Source organism: Somniosus microcephalus, chromosome 13 (genome assembly GCF_052327205.1).
Source record: "Somniosus microcephalus isolate GS21.2 chromosome 13, FLI_Smic_1.0, whole genome shotgun sequence".
Lineage (NCBI taxonomy): Eukaryota > Metazoa > Chordata > Chondrichthyes > Squaliformes > Somniosidae > Somniosus > Somniosus microcephalus.
This window is the reverse complement of record NC_140999.1, coordinates 157,758,839-157,783,571: the sequence shown is the minus strand read 5'-3', so window position 1 is coordinate 157,783,571 and position 24,733 is coordinate 157,758,839. Positions and strand designations below refer to the sequence as shown.

Below are 24,733 nucleotides of genomic sequence, written 5' to 3'. Positions count from 1 at the left end.
ATGACATCATACTCCCATATGGCTATTTGCACCTGCAGCTCACCAACCTTATTTACCATGCTTCGTGTGTTTACACACATGCACTGTAAACCTATCTTAGACCTTCTTGTATTCTCTTAGTCTGACCTCACCTAATACCTTACTATTTCCTACTCTATTGCTATCTGTCTCTCCCAATCCTTTGTGCACCTTGTTTCTACTTTCTAATGCTACATCCTGGTGCCCCTCCCCCAGCCAAATTAGTTTAAACCCTCCCCAACAGCACCAGCACTCCGTTTAAGTTCACTCTGTGCAGACCATTCTTAATATTTTCACTACCATAAATTAATTAACTGCAGTGAAAATTAAATTGAAATTTCAGCTCAATTGTAATTAATTATTTCTATAGAGCCACACTCATTTTATGAGGGCTTTTAGATTCAAAAGCATTAAAATTGAGAATTCTTAAGTTGAAATTAAATCCCAATATCCCAGGCTGCCATGCAAAATTCCTTCGATATCAGGGTACAGGGATGCACTATTACCTCCTTTTCTCCTTTAGATCATCAGATATCTGTGACTACCCAACTACTAAGATAGGTTTCCATAGCGTCTGGATGCACTCCCACCACTCGGCAATAAGAAAATAGAGATTTCATTCTTAACTGTAGCACCTTAGATCCAGTCAAAATTCCATCATTATACAGGTGGAGACTACAGGTACTTCTCCCAACTTTACTGCGAAGTATCAGATGGGTGATCACTACTAGGTCACCAGGCAATGCAGACATTGCTTCTTTTTAACAGACATTACTCCATGTATGAGCATGCAGGTATGGAATGATAGTCTTAAATGATTACATTAAGGCTACTTTGTCATTCCAATTCGGTTTGCTGTTTATCCATTGCTATCACTTAACAGTCAGCATCTATGACTCATTAAAGACACATTAAAAAGGAAACCTATATAATGGACCATCACACCATTGCTACTACATTAGAACATTTCAGCCACTTATACAAAAGATTGTACGTCACTTGCACTTCACACTTGTAAAATATTTCCTCTAATGCAGCACCAGCAATGCCATATCCTTTTTATTTTTCTATTGTGTTCTTCTATTCAATTTTTGTTTCTGGATGTCACAGCTGTATGTCCGAATACGGGTCTGTGTAACCTGAATTGGATTTTCCTTTGTTGATAGTCACGTGGCACAGCTGTAGGTTCAGGGGGTCGTTTCCGGTGTCCGTCCTGTCGCCAAGAGGTTGTTCTGGACAGACATGGAGTTTATGGACTGCAAAGAAATTTATTGGTGGAAAATATTATTGACATTTACAAACAAGAATCTTCAAGGTAGGAATTACATGTCAGCGAAACCAAAGAAAAATGGTATATCTTTGGTACAACTTTATGATCAAGGATTACAGTAGAAAGTTTTATAGGGAGTAAATTTTATCACTTGGAATAATATCCATGGAGGGTATTAAAAAAAATCTGAAGCAGTTGTTAGTTAATGGATGAACAATTGATCAGGAACATAGAGAACAAAAACATATTGTTTGAGGTAAAATCTGGATGTGAAACTGTCTGACACATACAAGGACAAATTGCATACATACTATGTCACACTGAATTGATCCAGAATGTTGCCTATCATTAGCTGTTAGGGAATACAATGCTTTGTATGTATTAGAACATATTCACAAAAATATCTTGGAAAGACAATGAATGGCAATGACAAGGGTAGTGTGGGACACTAATTGTGGTAATGTACCATTAGGCACTTTCTCAATCTTAGAGAATGAAAACTAAAGCTTTATGTTTAAATGAGTTTTGGTGTATCTTAGAGTCTTTGGGCTCGATTTTGCCAGGCCCGAGGAAGCAGGATTGGAGGCGTGTGAGGTGTTAAAATCGCTAAAACTGGCAGGCGGGCCCGATCCCGCCTCCGAGCAATTTTCCCACATGCGAGTTTTCTGACCCCGTCTCCATCCCGCCTCCAAGAGGCAGGATGGGCCCTTAAGGCCCTTAACAACCAGTTAAGTGCCTCTATAATCCCATTTTGAGAGGCCTTTCTGATTTTAACAGTTTTCCCACGTGCTGCACGCCTCCTCTGAAACACGCCAGTGAAACCTGGTGGCAGCACAAGTGGATTGCTTACTAACAGCTGCAGCTCCACCATTAAAAAGTTTTCACCAATCATCATTTGCAGGTGGCAGAACTTTGTTGTCTCAGGTCTGGGGGAACTTTTAACAGGCCTACTCATTGTTGTGGAAGTTTGGAGCCTGACACCCATCTCCAGTGTGACCTCCTGGGAAACCCCTCTCCCACCTTGAATGAGCGCTTCCTCAACTGAGGTATATACCCGAAGAATGGGAACCATTTATTTCCTTTCCTCCTGGACATCAGATTCGGATGAAGACCAGCCGTGGCAGCAGCAGAACCCTGAACAACAGCAGCACCAACTGCAGGAGCAACAGCAGGAGCTCCAAGCGGCTGCTCACCCACCTGAAGCTGCACAGGCCAGAAGGCGCCAGCGCATGGAAGCCCGTCAGCACAGGAGATACCCCACAAACAGGGTCTACAGACAGAGGATCAGCTACCTCATAACTGAGCAGCAGTGCCAAAGGAGGCTCAGACTTTCGCGGGAGGTAGTGGGTGACATCTGCGCAATGCTGCAGCAAGACCTGAAGCCCAGAGGAACAGGTGGACACCCCTTATCAGTGGCCGTCAAAGTCACCACCGCACTCAACTTTTTTGCTTTACGCTCATTCCAGGGATCAGCAGCAGACATCAGCGGCGTCTCCCAGGTGGCCGCGCACACTTGCATCACGCAGGTAACCGATGCCCTCTTTGCCATCGCGCACAATCACATCCATTTCTCCAAGGGTCAAGCCAGTGTAACTGTGCGTTCGGTTGGGTTTGACAATCTGGCAGGCTTTCCAAGGGTGCAGGGCGTTGTTGATTGCACACATGTAGCCCTTAAGGAACCCCATCACAATCCAGGCATTTTTGTCAACCGCAAGGGCTTCCACTCCCTCAAAGTATAGCTGGTGTGTGACCACAAGAAGGACATTTTGCATGTTTGTGCCAAGTACCCTGGCAGTTGCCATGATTCCTTCATCTTGCGCCAGTCTAGTGTGCCTCTGCTCTTCAGTCCGCCAGACCAACTTAACAGATGGCTACTTGGAGACAAGGGCTATCCCCTGAAGACGTGGCTAATGATGCCGTTGAGGAGCCCATCCAACGAAGCTGAGGAGCGCTACAACTCGAGCCACATTTCCACCAGATCCATAATCGAGCAAACCATCGGCTTGCTGAAGATGCGCTGAAGATGCCTGGATAGATCAGGTGGAGCCCTGCAGTACTCAGCAGCCAGGGTCTCCAGAATCGTCGTGGTTTGCTGTGCACTTCACAACATGGCACAGCGTCCTGGCTTGCAGATTCATGAGGAACAAGTGGCTCATCACATAGCCTCCTCAGATGAGGAGGAGGAGGAGGAGAGTGACAATGACCAGCTTGCAAAGGCACATCATCCAGCGCCAGCAGCATGCGAGCACATTGCTGGCCGGGATGCAAGGCATGCACTCATCTTGGCCAGATTTGCTTAGCCTAGCCAATCAAGCACTTTTGCCTCGCAGCTTCTTACCAGAGCATCGACAATGGCCAAGAACCTGCGGTTCCTACCACTTCGACCACCATACTGACAATTGCAAGTCATCTTAAGCCCTCAATGTGGAAGCCCCATTAGCGATATGACACATGCCACAACTGCAACAGTTGACATCAGAATTTTTAATGACAATAACCAACTGATGGCTTTTCAACATTAAACATAACATTTCACCCAAGTGACTACCCTTGTGAATACTTGTGCATTATCTTCCTCCTATGCATGCTCCTCCGTGGTGCGTCCCCTGTGGCTTCAGCAGATGTGGAGGCCCCTTGCTCACTTTCTTGCTGCTCCTGTCTGGACACCTTTGGCGAGCGTCCTCTGGGGTTGCGAACCTGTGAGGGCTCGGCAACAGTCTGCTGCTCCTGCAGCTGTGCAGGGGTTGAGACGCCGATCTCAGTTGGGTCAGGACTCTGGTGGGGCTCTGACCGAGGGCTCTGCAGTGGCATGGTCGTGTGAGCGCTTGGAGAGGAGCCCTCACTTCCTTGTTGTATGCCACCAACATCCCTCTCATGGGTCAGCCACACTTCAGAGCTAGCAAGTGGCTTGACAGCACCTTGCTGCAATTCAGGGAGGCCATGGGGACCCGTTTCTGTACTGGAAGCCCTACTCCCAAGGACTTGCCTGAAGGTCTGGTTTGTTTGCTCAAATACCATGTTTTCCATACCCTGGCGACTAAGCGCCTCCATGGAATAGCCATCCTCTCCTCTACCGTAGCCATTCTCTCCTCTACGGTAGCCAGCCTTACCATGGAGGTAGCCATCCTTTCCACGGAGGTTGCCATCCTTTCCGTGGTGATGCGTTCATGAGCCAATGCCTCCACAAAGGACACCTCCATTCGCTGCACACTCACAGCGACCCTGGAGACAAAACCTGCCAGAGACTCCTGCACCTCTTCCTGGAGTTCCAGCACCGCTTTTCTTCTGGATGGACCCGGAGGCAGAGGGTCAACATGCAGCTGAGCCGAGCTGGCAGAGTCCTGTGCCCTCCGACTAGGACTCTCCACTGTTGTCCCTGTCTCCACCATCTGCTGATGCTCACTTGTGAGCTGTGATACACCAGGTGACAACACTGCACCATCTTGCGAAGGTACCACCGAGGTGTGAGTGTCTGCGCTGGTGCTGGGTGCGCTGAATTCTGCTGACGCTGCACCCTTAGAGGTTGCAGCTTCCTCTGAGGAGTCTGGCGGCTCAGGCTGTTCCTCCTGGATAGTGGAGATGGGGGCTTTCGATGGTCCTGTGGGGGAATAAAGGAAAGAGTCAGAGATGTGAGGCCAAGGTTACATGCACATTGAATATTGCAGATGACCAAAAGTCAATCTGTTAGAGCATCAGAATCATTATCAGTGACTCATGCAATGTCAATGAGAGAGATGATAAACTATTCTGTCACCAGCTTGCTCTGATGCACCCGTCTGTCTGTCCCCCACTTGCGCATCCTCCTCCACTCCCACGATCTCCAGGGCCGCCTCCTCCCAGGGGGTGAGCTGGGCTACTGAGGGTGGCCCTCCTCCTGTCCTCGCTCTTTCCCTCTTATTGTGAGCTCTCATTTCCTGCAATGGGGGAGACAGGTGGAGTTTGAGTGAGAATGAAGAAGTGAATGTAGAGAATCCATATCATTGATGGTTAGAAGGAGACAAAGATGGAGTGAGGTGGCAAGGCAAAGGGCCCTCCCTGTGTGTTGTAAGTTGTTTTCACAGCATCACAATGATAGGGAGTGTGAGGGCTGCATAGTCGAATAGTTAGGTGAACGTGACCATAGAGAGAGAGGGAATGGGTAAGGGTGCAGGGATGTCAGTGTCAAGTGGGATGTGGAGGAAGAGGTTGTCAAAGCTGAGTGCTGGTGAGGAGAGGCAATGGGGATCAGATTGAGGGTGATGGGAAAGTCATACTCACTTTTCCACTGCGCAGAAGGTCATGAAACCTCTTCCTGCACTGCAGCCAGGTTCTGCGGCACATAGACAAAGAGTTGACCTCCTGGGCCACTGGCATCCACACAGCTTTCATCTGCTGGGGAGGCTTCTTCCTCCCTGAGGAAGGGAAGAGCACCTCCTTATTTCCTCTTGCTCCCTCCACCAGAGCTTGCAGGGCGGCGTCATCGAATCTTGGTGCAGCCTTTGGCCTACTGCTGGACATATTGGCTGGAGGAATCTATCACAGCAAAGGGCATAATGTTTGCAGTCTTCAGAAGGAGCAAGGCTGCTTACAGGCCTTAAATCCAGCAGCACTGATGACATAATCGGAGGCGACTTTCAGGATGGAAAGTCTAAGTGGGCCAGGGGTTCCCACACGCTGGAAATCAATTGCCCAATTAGGGGAAAATCGCATATTTTTCCCACATCAAATTGGAGTCGAGTGGCTAACACGAAAAGCGGCTGACAGGCCCCCAGCCCGCACCAATGGCAAAATCGAGCGATTTGAGTCAAAACGGCACAGAAGGAGGCCATTTGGCTCATCGAGTCCACGCCTGCTCTCTGTAGAGCAATCCAGTCAGTCCCACTCCCCCGCTCTATCCCTGTAGCCCTGCAAATTTATTTCCCTCAAGTGCCTATCCAGTCTCCCCTTGAAAACATTGAGTGTCTCCGCTTCCACCACTTCCGTCGGCAGCGAATTCCAGGTCATCACCACTCGCTGCATAAAAAAGTTTTCCCTCACATCCCCCCTGTATCTCTTGCCCAAAACCTTAAATCTGTGTCCCCTAGTCCTTGTACCATCAACTAGTGGGAACAGCCTTTCCCCGTCTAGCCTATCCAAACCCGTCATAATCTTGTACACCTCTATCAAATCACCCTCAACCTCCTTTGCTCTAAAGAAAACAAATCCAGCTTCTCCAACCTGTCCTTGTAGCCAAGATCCCCCATCCCTGGAACCATTCTGGTAAATCTCCTCTGCACCCTATCAAGGGTCTTCACATCCTTCCTAAAGTGTGGTGACCAGAACTGGATGCAATACTCCAGTTGTGGCCTAACCAGCGCTTTATAAAGGTTCAGCATAACGTCTCTACTTTTGTACTCAATACCTCTATTTATGAAGCCCAAGATCCCATATGCTCTGCTAACCACTCTCTCAATATGTCCCGCCACCTTCAGGGACCTATGCACATTAACTCCCAGGTCCCTCTGTCCCTGCACACTCTTTAAAACTGTGCCATTAAGTGTATTTTGCCTCTCCCTGTTACTTCTGACAAAATGCATCACCTCACACTTCTCTGTATTAAATTCCACCTGACACTTGTCTGCCCATTCTGCTAGCCTTTCTATGTCCTGTTGCGGTCGATTGGTATCATCATCACTGTTTGCCACACCCCCAAGTTTGGTGGCCTCAGCAAATTTAGAAATCTTGTTGCATTTTGCGACAAGCTGATTGGGCAGTTTATGCAATAAATAATTCAGCATTTTTTATAAAATCAATCTAGGTCTACTGCAAAACCCGAACAGCCGACGTGTGAAGAACATGATGAGGAAAAGATTAATATATACTGCATTTCATGTGAGGCACCCACCTGTTCGCTATGCAAAGTATTTGGTGCACACAAGGATTGTGAAGTTGCCCCTCTTCTTACTGTCTACAAGCAACAAAAGGTGGTTATAAATTTTAAGTATTTGTTGCTGAGCTCACTGAATATTTAAGCGCATATTGGAAACGTTGAATTTAAATGTAAAACTTACTTATGCTCCCTTTGTTTCCCAGTCTGAGCTTAGTAATGAAGTTGGAGCACTTGTTGCAGCCAATGACGCAACTCAAACCTTTATTGCTCATCTGGGAGAAACTAGCAAAAATATTGAGGTAATCATTTATTTAAACTCTCTAGCTCATACAACTTTTCTGTCTCTCAGCTCTGCTATCATGAGTCTCCAGACTTGAAAATAAAGCAAATAAAATTGCAGCCATCTCCAAAATTCCAACATGGTTGCCCCAGATGTTAATCAGTAGAACAGTTGGACTTCCAAGTAGATTGTGAATGAGGCACCACCCCGCACCCCCCCCCCCCTCCTCCCCCAGACTTGGATAGAAGTTACAGGCAAACTGATACTTTCAATTACTAAAATGTGAGAGTTCAAGCCTTTCAATTACATCATGGGCTGGAAAAATAAAGGTGTGTTAACGACGCACATTGTTAATGCGCAAATCGGCCAGCAAGTTCAGGGTATTAAGAGATATGCCGGGAGTTGCAAATCTCCAGAACCTGCTGGTCAATTTATGTCACTCCACCATTTGCTTCGCACAAAAAGCATCTCGCCCCTAGCCACCCCGTTATTTTTTAACAACTTGCTGGATTTACACATTAATTGCCTATTAAACTCACCGCCAAAAGTTAGGGCAGAAACTTAACAGCATAAGTACCCTTTTAATAACATGATAATTGTTAATGCCAACAAACACCTCTGGCCCAGAAAGGGAACAATTTAAACTATTCAATCTCATTCCTGCATATGGTCAATTGTTGTTAGAGATTTTAAAAATGTCAAATTTGACAATTTTTACATTCTTTTCTTACCTTTCCTTTCTGTCTCTTTTTTCTCTCTCTCTCAATCCAATCCTTCTTTCACTCTCTTTATTTCTCTGTCTGTACCGGATTTGACTCTAATTCACCCACACTAATTAATCTTCCTTCTCCGTTGTTCCTCTGTTTATTTCGAGCTGTAGGGTGCAGGAAAAAGTCTAACTAACAGCATGCGCCGTGAGATGCCCCACTCTAGCAAGATCCAGCCCAACATATTCCCACTGTAGAAAACAATTTAACGAGTACAGTGAACACCTTACCAAATTACCATGCTTTAGATTCACAGATCACAAAAATAACTATTTTTTTCCTATTTAACATAGGTATAGAAATAAATACATTTGCCTATTATCTTTTGTTATAGTCTGTCCTTGCTCTCTTCTGTGTTTTTCCACAACACCCCTCTACCCCAGTATTTGACTCCGAGACGAGCTTCTGACTACATATCTGCGCCATCACTAAGACCGCCTACTTCCACCTCTGTAACATCACCTAACTTTGCCCTTGCCTCAGCTCATCTGCTGCTGAAACCCTCATCCATGCCTTTGTTACCTTTAGCCCTGACTATTCTAATGCTCTCCCAGCCGGCCTCCCATCTTCCACCCTCCATAAACTTCAGCTCATCCAAAACTGCTGCCCGTATCCTAACTCGCGTCAAGTCCCGTTCACTCATCACACCTGTGCTCGCTGACCTACAATGGCTTCTGGTTAAGCAACGCCTCGATTTTAAAATTCTCATCCTTGTTTTCAAATCCCTCCATGGCCTCACCCCTCCCTATCTCTGTAACCTCCTCCAGCCCCACAACCCTCCACATCATCTGCGCTCCTCCAATTCTGGCCTTTTGCGCATTCCCAATTTTAGTCTCCCCACCATTGGCGGCTGTGCCTTCAGCTGCCTAGGCCCTAAGCTCTGGAATTCCCTCCCTAAACCTCACTGCCTCTCTGCCTCTCTTTCCTCCTTTAAGACGCTCCTTCAAAAGTACCTCTTTTATAAAGCTTTTGGTCATCTGCCCTAATATCTCCCTATGTGGCTTGGTGTCAAATTTTGTTTGATAACGCTCCTGTGAAGCATCTTAGGACATTTTACTCTGTTAAGGGAACTATATAAATGGAAGTTATTGTTGTTGTTGTTGTAGTAGAGGATGGAAGCATGTGACCTACTCTTAACATCATTGTTGTGTATGTACCTTTAAGGGAAGAACTGGTTTTAGACTGCAGTACCGGCAGTGACCACCCCTGTATAATAGGCCCTAGCAGGCTTCTGTATTTCAGTCTGATGTTGCCCTCCTGTTCAGTAAAGTACCTGTTAAACTGTTCTCCCGAAGTCCGTGTATTATTGAGGCGCGGACTTTACAGTGGCGACGAGTAAGTTCGAACTCACCTGCAGTGTGGCATCATCTCACGGGGATCTCGCCCTGAGAGGAGGGTTCTTGGAGGTCGTAGTCTGAGCAACGGGTGTCAACCGCGGGCAACCGCCCAAAGAATTCATCGGTGTTCGGAGAATTGCGGGAGAGACTGTGGAGAGCTGTGCTTGGCTCCCCAGTTAAGGTGTTCCAGCAAATCGTGCTGGTAGCAGGTAGTGCGCTGACCCTTCCGGACTGCGGCGGGCTCAAGCTCGATCGAACGGCTCTACAAAACGGGCCGCGCAGCGTCGCCGGGAAAAGAAAACAAGAGAGAGAGAGGGTGGAGCGCACAGGGCGCGGTCGGTGCTCAAGAACCGGGCAGCGGAGAGAAAATAAACGGGGGGGAAGGAAAGCGAGACGCGCCAAAGCCACGGGTCGCCGCCATTACCCCGTAGAATGCTAGGAGCAGCGCGGCAGCAAGGGGAAGAAGGAAAAGTGCGGAAGGCGCCATTTTATCCCGTTGGGAAAGAAGGAAAAGCGCGGGAGGCGCCATTTTATTCCATTGGAGAAGAAGTAAAAGTGTGGGAGGTGCCATTTTAAATCACCCAAGATGCCGAAAAGTGGCAGTATCACTGCTTTCGACAACGAGGTAGAAGACTGGACCACGTATGTGGAAAGAATTGAAGTGTACTGCAAGGCAAATGAGGTGGCCGATGGAAAGAGGGTGTCGGTATTATTGAATTTGATGGGCGCGAGTACGTACGGCCTATTGCGGAATTTAATTACCCCAGCTAAACCAATGGAGAAAAGTTTTGAGGAGATTGCTAATACCTTACAGGAACACCTAAACCCTACACCGCTGCTGATAGCAGAAAGATTCAAGTTCCATAAAAGAAACCAGCACAAAGATGAGAGCAATGCTGACTATCTTATGGAACTATGCAAGTTATCGAAGCACTGCCAGTTCGGAGCAGGACTGGCAGACACCTTGCGGGATAAGTTTGTCTGCGGGCTCCAGAGTGAAGGAACTCAGAAATGACTACTTTCAAAAAAGGACCTGACGCTAGAAAAGGCTTTCAGCGTGGCAGTATCCTATGAAGCAGCAGCACGGGGAGCTGCGGAAATACAACAGAAGCCACAAGAATACAGCGCTAACGAAATGGCGTATGGAGCAGAAAAGTGCTATCGCTGCGGCAGAACAACCCATGAGCAGAAGGACTGCTGGCTTAAGGACAAAGTATGCAGGCAATGCAGAAAAATGGGACATATAGCAAGAGTCTGCAGGTTGGGAAAGAAAACCAACACGACAAGAACTACTAAGGAACAGTACAGGAAAGTAAAGAAACTGACAGACAGTAGTTCGGAAGATCAGGAGAGTGATAAGGACTCTGGGAGCAGGAGACTAAGTTGTCTAAAGTTACACAAAGTGATCGCAAAGGAAGATCACCGAACCATTTGGGTCACCCTCATGATAGCAGGGTCCCCAGTAAAGATGGAATTGGACACAGGATCAGCCCTAACTGTCATGAATCGACGAGACTATGAGCGGCTATTCTCACACATACCCTTAAAGGACACATCCATTGTATTGAAGACATACACGGGGCAAAAGGTCTACCCCAGAGGAAAAATAAGGGTGCCAGTTAAATATAACGGAAAGGAAACACAGAAACTATATATGTATATACTACGAGATGGAGGACCACCATTATTGGGACGTGAATGGATCCAAAAAATACAATTGGATTGGCATTCCATTCTGGCGCTAACTGTGACTGACAAAAAGGATGATGACGTCGCACCTGGACGTCTGTCACAAATTCTATCTGACGCGGAAGAGGTGTTCTAACAAGGACTTGGGACTCTAAAAGGAGTAAAGGCAACCATAAAGATTGAGGATAACGCAAACCCAAAATTTTTCAAGGCCAGATCGGTGCCATATGCGATCCGCCCAGCCGTTGAAGCTGAACTGGAGAGTCTGGAGCGTTCGGGTGTGCTGTCCAAGGTGGACTGGAGCGAGTGGGCCACACCCATCGTTCCTGTAATGAAGAAAGCATTGAGCAGCACACCTGGGGAGCCAAAGAAGGTTCGCATCTGTGGGGACTTCAAGGTGACTGTGAACCCAGTCCTGCACACAGTACAGTATCCACTTCCGCGGATAGAAGATATTTTCGCCTCACTATCTGGAGGGAAACGTTTTACAAAGATTGATCTGGCCCAAGCGTATCTACAAATGGAGGTGGAAGAAGCATCTAGAAAATACCTCACGATAAACACTCACAAAGGCCTTTACCAGTACAATCGACTGGTATTCGGGGTAGCATCGGCCCCGGCTATGTGGCAGAGGGCAATGGAACAAGTCCTGCAAGGGATCCCGGGGACCCAGTGTTATTTGGACGACATCCTGGTTATGGGCAAAAATGACAATGAACACCTTGCCAACCTGGAGCAGGTGCTCACGAGTTTACAGGAATATGGGCTACGAGCCAACCGCCCCAAATGCGAGTTCTTCAGGAGACAAATCTCGTATTGTGGCCACATGATTGATGAGGAAGGGTTGCATAAGTCGCCGGACAAGATTGAGGCTGTAGTCAAGGCTCCAGCACCAGAAAATGTGTCGCAACTGAGGTCGTTCCTCGGGTTGGTGAACTACTACCATAAGTTCTTGCCGAATTTATCTACAATTCTGCACCCACTGAACGCCCTGCTGCAAACTGGAGTGACATGGAAATGGTGTGATGAGTGTAAGCGTGCCTTTCAGGAATGTAAATGCCTAATCACTTCAAAAGAAGTATTGGCCCACTACAATCCAACACTACCGATTCGGTTGGCATGTGATGCATCTCCCTATGGCATCGGAGTGGTGCTGTCACACAAATTCCCTGACGGTTCAGAGAGGCCAATAGCCTTTGCGTCGCGCTCGCTAACCTCAGCCGAGCGTAACTACACCCAGATTGACAGGGAGGCCCTCAGCCTGGTGTGGGGGGTGAAGAAGTTCAATCACTATCTGCACGGGCAGAAATTCACCCTACTGACTGATCATCAGCTCCTGGTCTCCATTTTTAACCCAGAGAAGGGCATTCCGGTGATGACGGCGCAACGGCTGCAAAGATGGTCACTTTTTCTAGGGGCACATCAGTACGACATAGAGTACAAGGGTACGAAACAGCATGGGAATGCTGATGGGCTGTCACGCCTACCGTTGCCTACGGTAGAAGAAACACCGGCAGTGGACCCTGTTGAGATATTCCATGCGACCATAGTCGAATGTTTGCCTGTTACAAACTCGAGTATAGAGAAGGAAACCCGAAATGACCCGACACTCTCTCGGGTCTATGATTTGACGGTGAAGGGATGGCCAGCATATGGCGACTCACTGTAGCCAGCATTCTCGCCAAGGAGAGAACAGCTGTCAGTGTGCCGGGGAACCTTGATGTGTGGATCCCGAGTGGTAATTCCACCCAAGTTGAGAGATAGAGTGCTCAATGAGCTTCATGAGGGTCATCTGGGAGGGGTAAAAATGAAGAGCCTAGCCAGGGCATTTGTGTGGTGGCCGGGAATCGATAAAGAAATCGAGGATATGACCAAGAGATGCATAGGATGCCAGAAGGTCCAAAACGCTCCACCACAGACCCCGCTACATCCATGGGAGTGGCCCTCATCTCCATGGCAACGGGTACACATTGATTTTGCTGGTCCATTTATGGACTCAATGTTTCTAATCGCTGTGGACGCCCATTCGAAATGGCCAGAGGTCATTAAAATGTCCTCCACCACCACGGAGAAAACTATTGCAGTCCTAAGGACCATCTTCGCCAGGAATGGGTTGCCAGAACAGATTTGCTCCGACAATGGGCCACAGTTTGTGTCTGAGGATTTCCGGAGGTTCCTGAAGAATAATGGGGTGAAACATTACACATCTGCCCCATATCATCCAGCCACAAATGGATTGGCTGAGAGGTTTGTTCAGACCTTTAAAAAGGCCATAAAGGCAATGTATAATGACGACGTACCACTACAACACAAGGTGGATAGTTTCTTGTTTGCTTACCAGAATGCGACACATGCAGTAACCAACCAAGCTCCAGCCGTACTGTTCTTCAACCGAAGGCTAAGATGTCACCTGGATTTGCTCAAACCAAACATAAGACGAGATGTTGAGGATAAGCAATTCCAGCACATAAATGAGAAGCCAACCCGGAGCTTCAAGGTAGGGCAACCAGTCTTGGCCCGCGACTACCGAACAGAAAAATGGCAGCCAGGAACGATATGCACACAGCAGGGACCACTAATGTACACAGTGGACGTTGGAGAGAGCATTGTGAGGCGCCATGCTGACCAGATTCTAGAGTCACAGGAACAAGCCAAACCCGTGCCATGAGAAGGTACACCTGGTAATCAACCTGAAGTACAGATTGCGTCTACCTCAGAAGCAGTGGTATTGGAAGCTGACGAATCAACCAGTGACCATGAACCAGAATCAGCTTTGCCGCAAGAACAGGATACTCGAGAAAGGCGCTATCCAGTCAGGATCAGGAAGCCTCCTCAAAGACTGAACTTATAAATGATTATTTCAGTTGATGTATATAATATCCAGAAAGTTGTAATTAGTTATTATTTAGTTGTTAAATGAATGTTATGTACTGTTTATCTAAAAGGGGAGGAATTGTTGTGTATGTACCTTTAAGGGAAGAACTGGTTTTAGGCTGCAGTACCGGCAGTGACCACCCCTGTATAAAAGGCCCTAGCAAGCTTCTGTATTTCAGTCTGACGTTGCCCTCCTGTTCAGTAAAGTACCTGTTAAACTGTTCTCCCGAAGTCCGTGTATTATTGAGGCGCGGACTTTACAATCATCTGTAACCAGCCTCTAGAAAGTGTATGAAAGCAACATAGGACAAATTTCCCTCAGATTGTCCCAACTTGCTCCCATTCCTGTCTTGTAAAGGATTAACTAAATAAATGTGGTCCAAGAAATTCTAATCATAGAGTTACTTTATTATTGTTATATAAGATGTTCTTCCTAGAAATCGTAACCATTAAGTCAAATTTACATCAACTTAGACTTTGTACCACCATTCACCAAACAAAATATCTGAAGGCTTTTCAAGAAGGAGTCAAGGGACACATGCAAAAAGAGAAAGAGAAGTTAGCCAAAACCTCAACCAGAGTAAGTTTTGAGAAGATTTTTTGAAAGTGAGGAGAGAGGGACCAAGGGGCAGAGATTTAGGCAGAGTGTTCCAGAGTGAAAGAAAACAGTGAGTGAAGGTTCTTCCACTTGTGGTGCAGCAGAGGGAGGTGAGATGCAAAGTAGACCAGAGTTGGAAGAGCAGAAGATATTTGTCGAGACATAGGGTTGAAGAATTTGAAAGATGATGTGGTGAGGAATGGAAGCTAATTGAGGTTGATGAGCTCAGAGGTGAAAGGAGTGCAGAATGCATTATGAATGATAAAGTTCTGTGTAAATTAAAGTTTATGTAAGATATATCTTGGGAAGCCTGTGAGGAGAGTGTGAGAGAAATAAAGGCTAGGGGTGATTATCGAATGTATGAGAGTTTCAGTGGCAGTCGAGGTAGACATGTAGGTGAGCAGTGTCACAAAGTTTGAAGTAGGTGGTCTTGATGTTGGACTAGAAATGAAATTTGAAGTTTAGCTCAAGATCTATCAGAAAGTGGATGTAGATGGTGAAAGGGATGAATAAGTGATCAGAGGTGACCTTGATGTCGATTGAGAACTTTGAGACTTCGACAACTCAAGTGATGGCAAGGTCAATGGGATTTGTATGAGGATGGGTGGGGGAATTATGGTACAGAATTCAATTAAGCACAGGAAAGAAAAAAAAGCAAAGAGAGAGCAGGGAAGTTTAGTTGTGGGTTGAAGTCACCGAGGATGGAGGAGTCATTCAATGCAGAGGCTGAGTGAGGAAAACAGGGATGAGATTTTGGCAAGAAAGTCACTGGAAAGCTTGGGAAGACAGTATGCAATGAGAGTTGCAAAAGAGACCTGATAATAGGTGAGATGCTTTAATAAAGATATATAGTATGAGAGGAGCAAGGGGACAGGCGGGTGAAAGTGAAGATGAGAGCCATGCTGGTGCGACAATGGTTTGTTTGGGTCATGTGGTAGAACATGTAGGTGAGAGCAGTAGCCTCAGTGAGAGGGAAAGAGTTTCCATGGATGAATTAGGATTTAGGTAGGCCCAGGATACTGATATATTGGCCCAGGATGAGGTGTTAGACTGGGAGTGGATATTTACAGGGCATACAAAGGGGATGGGTTGCAACAGATCAACTGAAGGAATCTGTGGGCACAAAGGAGTAGAAAGGGTGGCAGGGAGTGTGGTGGACTGCAGGTGTGGTGGGAGAAAAGAATGGGGCAATTTTTGCCCCTGAAGTTGGGAGTTAGAGAGTAATTTGGAGAGGGAGCTGGGAGGCAGTTTTTTCTGGGACAAAGGGTAAGGATATTGGGTTGGAGGTAGACAGGGAAATGTGATGGTAAACAAGATGAGGAAGTTGTCAGAGACAGCCATATTTGTAATCCATAACTCTGCTACTTCTCCTTTAACCCATTCTTCCTCCACATAACCCACTGCCCTCTCACCTATCATCCACTTAAGCCATTTGTCACATTCTTCCACTTGTACCAAAACTTCCTTCCTGTTCAGGACATCATCGCCTTTCATTCCAGCTAGTGCTATTAAACAAATCTATAATTATCCTATGTGTAACTAACATACAGATGTATATATGAAAACATGTATGTGCCTTTGTAATTTTTTTAAAAAACTACAGTTTCAATGATTAGCAGAGCTAGAAATGGAGCAGCCACATTAAGTAGGCAATCCATGCATTTGAATTCTGAGTCTACATTATATCACAGGTCTCAGCACATAATCCGACATTAATAAATCAGGACCAATATAATACTGTTTCTCTGTTTCAGTTGATCAATTGTTCTATTGAAATGTCACAGGGAAGTAATCAACAGTGATATCGAAGCTGCTCTTTCCAGCTGGTCTTGGGCTTTGCATTATGACTGTCTTAATAAGACTGTATAAATATGCAATCTACTAAAACCTGTTCCATATTATCTTACAGGACAACTGTAGAAGCCAAAAACAAATTTTGTATGAAAAGTTTGATTCCTTGTTTGCAATTTTGGAAGCAAAAAAGCAGGAGATGATGCAAAGAATCACAAACGAACAAGATGAGAAAATGAGCCACTGCAAGTCTTTGATAAAAACGTACAGTGAACATATACAATCCATGTCGAAGCTTGTAGAATCTGCACTGCAATCAATGGAGGAACCACAAATGGCACTCTTTCTACAGGTATTAATATTTTTTCACATTTAGTTTTAAAGAAAGAAAAGAAAGACTTGCATTTATATAGCGCGTTTTACGACCACAGGACGTCCCAAAGCGCTTTATTGCCAATGAAGTAGTTTTTGAAGTGTAGTCACTGTTGTAATGTGCACAGCAAACTCTCACAAACAGCAATGTGATAATGACCAGGTAATCTGGTTTTGTGATGTTGATTAAGGGATAAATATTGGCCAGAAATATTAGTCAGCTATTTCTCTTTGTTTTCCTCGCAGGGACTATCCTCAGCTAATTTTCAATTTAATTATTTTTCTTTTACAGAATGCAAAGATGCTGACAGCAAAGTAAGTATGTATGACAGTTCAACATTAATGATTGAAGAAACTAGTTTGAACCTAATTAGTGACGTTTCTTGTATCATTAGAATTTCAGAGGCAACTAGAGCATCAGAGATCGAAGAGTTGGAGCATGGTTATGAAAATATGGATCACTACAGTCTAGATTTTGAGAAAGAACAGAAACGACTCCAGGCAATTCATTTCCTCAAAGGTAAAGGAACCTTTATGCATAAATTTATTCTTCACAGAAATTACTCAGGCCGGAATTTTCACATTGGAGAGCACGTGGGTTTGGGGGCCGGTCAGTGGTTAAAAGCACAGAAAATGACAGCACGTCCGGAACCCGCTGTCATCCCAACAACTTCCGCCTTTAACTCAGGCACATTTTGCGGTGTGCCACGGACCCGCTCGGGAGAGGTGGGCGACCTTATTTAGGTACTTAACTGCTCATTTACAGACCCTTAACTGCCTTTTTAACGTCAGGTTTGAACTTTAACTGCTTGTGCTTGGAATTCACGCACATCAAGAACCTCGCCTGTGAAGGGGAGGCAGGAGCTCAGTGGCCATTGTGCGAGTTCATTAAGTAACAGCTGGAAAAAGCACATAAATATACACACCTTACACCTGCTTCCTTGCCTAAGGGAAAGGCTCTTGCTGACACCATTTTGTGCAGAGATTTAGCTTTCAGGAGTTTGCAGGGGATTTCTGCAACCTCGGAAGTCACTCTCACCACATTGCTAGTCACGCTCAGTACATTGGAGGATTGTCCCTCTGACCTCCACTTTACCTGCCATCTATTAGATCAGCGTGGGTGCTGCTTATGCTGTCTTTCCTTGGACCTCAGAATCGGACCAAGATGAGCCCCAGCACCAAAACACCAGCCACACCAGCAGCAACAACACCAGCAGCAGCAGCAACCACACCAGCAGCTTTCTCCTCACCGACCTGATACTCCACAGGAGAGAGGGGGTCAGCACAGGGGTGCACCACACTGGAGGCGATACCTCCAACAGGGTATACAGGCAGAGTATGAGCTTCCTGGGCATGACTGAGCAGCAGTGCTTCAGGAGGCTCAGGCTATCATGCCAGGTCATCTCAGGCTGGAACAAGACTGGCTGCCCAGAGGACCTGATGGACATGCCTTACCAGTGGCTGGCAACGTCGCCACTGCCCTCAACTTCTTTGCCTCAGGCTCCTTCTAGGGATCTGCAGCAGACATTTGCGGCATCTCACAGTCGGCCGCCCACAGATGCATCACCCTGGTGACCGATGCCATGTTTCACAAGTCAGCCAATTATGTGAACTTTGCCACTGATGAAGCCAATGTTACTGAGTGGGCATTTGGCTTTGTGGCTCTGGCTGGCTTCCCACAGGGCATCATCGACTGCACACATGTGGCTATCAAGGCACCCCCACATCACCCAGGAGTGTTTGTGAACCACAAGGGCTTCCACTCCCTCAATGTGAAGCTCGTATGCAACCATAAAAAGATCATCATGCATGTGTGTGCCTGATTACCTGGCAGCTATCATGACTCGTGCTGTGCCAGTCCACCGTCCATCAGCTCTTCGTACCTCCAAACAGACTTACCGGCTGGCTGCTTGGAGACAAGGGCTATCCACTGAAGACATGGTTGATGACACCATTGAGGAGGCCAAGCAATGAGGCCGCAGAGTGCTATAATGACCGCCACATGTCCACCAGATGTGTCATAGAGCAAGCAATCGGCATGATGAAGATGCACTTCAGATGCTTTGACACATCTGGAGGAGCCCTTCAGTACGCACTGCACAACATAGCGCAGCAGCGAGTATTGGAGCTGCAGGAGGAGCAAGGCGCAGCACGCACAGCCTCTTTGGAGGAGGAGGAGGAGGAGGTGGAACAGGTGAAACATAAGGAGGAGGAAGAGGAAGAGGAACCTGAGGTGGAGATGGCATCAGCAGCGGCGCACATTGCTGCCCGGGAGGCTTGGGATGGCCTCATAATGGCCCGATTTACTTAGCTTGCGCCAATGCACCCATATGGCTCCCAGATGCTGTACCAACTCCCCACCCCCCACAACACCACAAAGCAGTCCTACAATGACCAGGCCATTCCTGTCACCCAAACCCCCACTGCTCAAGGTTAAGTAATGTCTCACCATTCACTTCAAATAGCAAAGCCACTTCCCAGGTAGCAGGCAAAAATGGACAAGATGGGAAAGTAGTACAAAGAAATACATTTATGTGCATCATAAATAGAACTGAAATCTAACACTAACATTTTGACAAACTCCCATGTGCATACCCTTGTGCATCTACGATTGTGCCTTTCTTTGTTTCGGCGTGCTTCTACAAGATGCAATTCCTGTGGCTTCAGCAGAGGTAGAGCCAGGCTGCTCACTTCCTTGCTGCGACTGTGTAGACACTTTTGCCGGACATCGTCCGGGTTTTGGAGCCTGCGAGGGCCCTGCCAAAAATGACTCCTCCTGCCACTGTGCAAGGACAGACTAGGCCATCGGGATCCAAGGCAGCATGTAGGGCTCTGACTGAGGGGGAGGCAACTGCGGAGAAGTGGGAGCGCCCCCACTTTCATGTCCCCTCTCACCATCATCCTTCTCATGGGCCACCCGCACTTCCCTGCCAGCAAGGAGCTGGAGAGCACCTTGCTGCACATCAGTGGGGCGATGAACGTCCAAGTCTAAGTTGGTATCCCTCCTAGAGGTGAGGTCACTGAGTGTCTGCAATCTGTTGTTCACAGCAAGCATGTTCTTATTGGACTGGCGCATTTGCTGCTCCATGCAGGTGGCCATCCTTTCCATGGAACAGCACATCGTCACCATTGCCTGCAAGATGGTGGTGCTCATGTTGGAGATGGGCTCCTCCATTCTCTGTACAGTCGCACATATCATGGCTGCAAAAGCTGCCAGAGCCTCACACATTTGTTGCTTCTCCTCCAAGATCATCCTCTTTCTCAATGGCCCCCGAGGTTCAGCATTTGCATGCAGCTGAGCAGAGCTTGGAGCGTCCTGCACCCTCCGGTGAGAACTTTTCACTGCTGTCCCTGTCTCCACCATCTGCTCTTGCTCACTTGTGATCTGGGAGACACCAGGTGACAACATTACTCACTGGACCCAGCAAGGTGTGCGTATCTGGGCTGGTCTGGGTGCACCCTCAGAGAGTGGAGCTTCCTCTGAGGAGCCATCTTCCTCCTCTGGCTGGACAGTGGGGGTGGGGGGCACTTGATGGACCTGTGGGAGAGTAAAGAGATGAACTAGATGTCTTATGATAAGAATGTGTAACGTTACCATTATGCACATGATGACATTTCACTGGCTGCTGATGTCAAGTCACCATGAGTGACTGTTGTATGCCATGTGGCTGTTTGATATATAATTCTGTCACTGAGTTGCTGGGAGGTCCCCCTCTCTCCATCTCCCCCCGCCAGCAGCTCTGCAACTCCAGTGATTTGCTGCAGTCAAGGTGGTGAACATTGGAGGTCCACCTCCAGTTGGTTGCCTCTCCCTGTTGTTCTGAGCTCCCTTCTCCTGCAAGAAGGGAAAGAAGAGAACTTTGAGTGAGAGTAATGGAATGAGTGTAAGGAATGGATGGGCTACATCTGTAGAGGGTGACTATGAGGGAGTGGCGTGATATTGCCAAATGGCCTCCTTCTGTGGCGTTACTTCCTATGATTGCATTAGGATGAGGGTGAGTGTCAGTGGTGGTTAGTCAGATGGGGATGTGCGTAGGTGCACAGAGAGTGAGAGATGGGTGCTCCTTGCAAGGTAGATCTGTATGAGGATTGACGTGCAGGAGTAGGCTTGGGAAGGCAGAGTGATGGGGTTGGGGTGGCGCGCACATCAGGATGTACAGTAGTTGAAAGTGGCATTGCACTCTCCTTTCCTGGCCTCATGAGAGCATTAAATCTTTTCCGGCACTGGATCCAGGACCGCCTTATTACATCTCTTCTGCTGACCTCCTCTGCAATCTCCAGCCATGCCCTCTTAGTGTCTCTGGCTGCTGTCTTGCACCCATCCCCAGGGAACAGGACCTCCATGCGTGCTCTGACTCCCTGGACCAGAACTTCCAGGGAGGCATCAGTGAATCTGGGCGCTGCCTTCTGTCGGTGTGATTCCATGACCCACACAAATCTCTGTGATATCGAGCAATTTCCACCTCTCCCAACCACCTTTATGTCTCCTCCAACAACCTTCAACTGGGACGTGTGCAAGGCTGCTTTAAATATCCGCACTGAAAACGAGTCATTGGTGAAGTCAGCAGACCCGCTCCATTTAATTGGGCCAGGAAACCCGCATGACTGTTTCAATTGTTGTAATTGAGTTAAACGCGCAATGCAGAACGCGCTGTTAAAACTTTGGGATGGCGACTGGCTACCCGGCCCGCACTCACCAGCCCCGATTCTAAGGTAAAGATTCCGGCCTTAATATCCATCCATGATGTATAAATCAGCTGCCTTATTATCTAATTTAAAATGTATACATTTTATTTAAAACAGTATAAAGTGATTAATCAATATATTAATACCAGCAGATGCCCTGTGACATTGCTCACACTGGGGTCTGGATGTTTAGCTCTTAAGATGGAACTGACCTGCCCTGTCCTTCAAGGCTACTGGTCAGGTGCTTCCTATTGTAAGTTTCTCTGGTTTAGCAGCTGCTTATCTACTCTCCATAGTGAAAGGGCAGGTCATCTCAAGCTTAGAAAAAAAACAACAGGAAATGGCTGACTTCCTTTTTTGATACTTATTTTAAAAATTATTTCGCTGTGATTTCTTGTTGCTTTTTACAAAGTGTGGTAACTGAAGTGTGATGGATACTAGCTTGATACAAGACTTTTATATAAAGATTAGTACATTACTCAAGGAGTTGCCCAAGGTCATTTTTTCATTTAAGTTCTTATTTAGATACAAGATGGCAACAGAATTGGGAGAGAGGTTTCAAAAAAATTGTTCACAGAACTATCTAGTGGTCAGAGCCTGCAACAGTTGACAAGTCTAAAATTGAATCTGAAATGTTGACATTGCAATTGGGAATGGGAAAAGTTGAAAAAAGCATGGCCGAAAGTCCTGACAAACATATGAACATACGAAAATGACAGACAGGAAAAGACTGGCTGGTCCATCTAGACTTTCCCATCTAGTTGTGACGCCCTATGTATCAAAATACAGACACTCCCTACCCTTCCAGTATACAAACCATGATGCCAAGAATGCTAGGTCTGCCTGATGGAGATGTCCAATGATTCATTATGTGACAGATAGTTCTGTAGTTTTTTAAAAGACTGTGCTTCATAGGTTTCTCCAGTCTGAGGAATTAGCTTATCCGATGCTTCTTTACTTCTACTATCTCCAAGATTTTTGAATCTGAGCATCAGTTACGTAAATCCAATTAAGCAATGGCGATCAGTGAAAGGACATTTAAGTATCTAGATCTGTTCATGGAGTGGAGTTAGGAGATAGTCGGACCAATTGGAACCTTTACAAAAAAACATAAAGGTAAATCAGCTAGATTTTGTTGTCAGAAAAGAGGAGCATAAAGATACTACAGTTATCCATAAAAGAAAAGATTAGCTTTAGATTATGATTCTTATTTTTTTCATCCAATCAGTTAGATAATTGATCTTCTACTGAAAAAATATGATTGTTCTACATAACTGTTAGATTATCCACTTGTGAATTGTTCATTTAATAAATGTTATTAATATTTTAAACTTAAGAGTAGCAGCAATTGAATGCAGGTAGATAGCTATAGGCAGAATTGGACAGTTGCCTAACAAATGAAGTAAGTTTTGAAATGTTGAAACCAAGCCAATAACACTCGTGAAAAACATTGACCTTTGTGTTGTTCATGGACCCAAATTCTAAATGGTTCCAAACTGCCTTTAGTTTATAACCACTCTGGGGCACATATGTGATTAAAATAGCTGAGAAAGATGGCAAAATGTGAGAATTCTCAAGAAAGTTAACAATGAGTCGTTTCCCCAGCTGAGAGGGCTCGCAGGTGAGCTGCTCCCAGGTCTCTGCCAGGCCATTCTATAAAAAAGGGGCATGAGAAAAACTTGCGAATTCACTCTAAGAACTTTTAAAAGGAAGTTACAATACTGTTTGGGTTCACAAATAAAGAGTCTAGTTAAATATGAGGAATTCTATAATGTCACCATCTATCAATTTGAGGTAAAAGAAAGAAAGAACTTATATTTATGTAGCACCTTTCACAACCTCAGGACGTCCCAATGCGCTTTACAGCCAATGAAGTACTTTTTGAAGTGTAGCCATTGTTGTAACGTAGGAAACGCAGCAGCCAATTTGCACTCAGCAAGCTCTCACAAACAGAAATGTGGTAAACAGATAATCTGTTTTAGTAATGTTAGTTGAATGATAAATATTGACCATGACACCAGGGGGAGCACCCCTGCTCTTCTTTGAAGTAGTGCCAAGTGATCTTTCACATCCACCTGAGAGGGCAGGTTTAGCATCTCATCCCAAAGGCAGCACCACTGACAGTGCAGCACACCCTCAGTACTGCACTGGGAGTGCCAGCCTGGATTTTATACTCAAGTCTCTAGAGTGGGACTTGAACCCACAATCTTCTGACTTAGAGGCGAGGGTGCCACCATTGAGCCAAGGCAAGACTCAACCTGAAACCAAACTCTCCAAGACATAAACAATATATTCAATCATTATTATTCCTCTTGCGTCAATGACCAGAGAATTTAACCTTAAAATCCAAACATTAAAATACACTTCCTATTCTGGCATTTCTGTTTTTAATCATTACTGGCATAGTGACACTGAGATGGTCCCATATATGTCAAATTGGGGGCCACTTTTGTGATAAAGATTCATATCCACTTGAAACGGCTGAATTAAATTAATTTCTCTTGAAGAGCAAACTTCAGTCTCTTGAGGTAAGGGATAGTGATTAGGAAATAAATACTTCAACCTATTTTACACAAAACACTTTTCTGAGGTTGAAATTTAAGATATATTGTAACACCAGCATACTAAAGATGACTCTTTATTTCAGTACTCCTACAAAAATGAAGCAATATGCACTGAGTAATTGACATTATTGCAATAGAATGTCACTATAGCTGAAACCTGTAAGTTGGAACATATTGTAATAAAATGCATGGAAGTGGTAAAGTTGCTTGAGTTCATCACACATCGTCTTATTCTAATTCCTTTTATTTGAGGCTAGATGTTGTGCTAATTTTCAAACAATCTGGCAGTATATAAGAAACTAAACTTTTAACTCATTACACAAGATACACACAAAACAAAATTGGCTTGATCTATTACTGACCAGGTCATTGTACTGACAAAGCTTTACAGTTATGACTGAGAATAATTTCCTCCAACTTTATTGTTAATCTGCTCTTCTGCAGATTGAAATAGTCACAAAGCAAAGTTTCTTTAGGATTCCAGCCTGATAGTGCACAGATCTCTTGACAAGCAATTGGTCATGTTCCAGAAGATTTCACACCTGGTTCTTAATAATTATGTCTTTTGTTAGATTTATTAGAGTATTGCCCATGAAAGTAAATATCAACAGCGCTGTTCATGTATAATTAATCCTTCAT

The 24,733-nt window shown here is 45.8% G+C and overlaps 1 protein-coding gene across 2 annotated transcripts in view; it reads left to right on the top strand.

Annotated features, from left to right (window-relative positions):
• Nucleotides 1–24,733, top strand: part of LOC147108703 (uncharacterized) — a 63,007-nt gene that overhangs the window by 14,170 nt on the left and 24,104 nt on the right. For both annotated transcript variants that reach the window (XM_086005438.1, XM_086005439.1), the window contains exons 2-7: nucleotides 1,185–1,333; nucleotides 7,065–7,230; nucleotides 7,340–7,435; nucleotides 16,591–16,824; nucleotides 17,137–17,159; nucleotides 17,240–17,364. In XM_086005438.1, coding sequence (XP_085861564.1) covers nucleotides 1,185–1,333; nucleotides 7,065–7,230; nucleotides 7,340–7,435; nucleotides 16,591–16,824; nucleotides 17,137–17,159; nucleotides 17,240–17,364 — 793 coding nt within the window. The remainder of the gene's footprint in view (nucleotides 1–1,184; nucleotides 1,334–7,064; nucleotides 7,231–7,339; nucleotides 7,436–16,590; nucleotides 16,825–17,136; nucleotides 17,160–17,239; nucleotides 17,365–24,733) is intronic.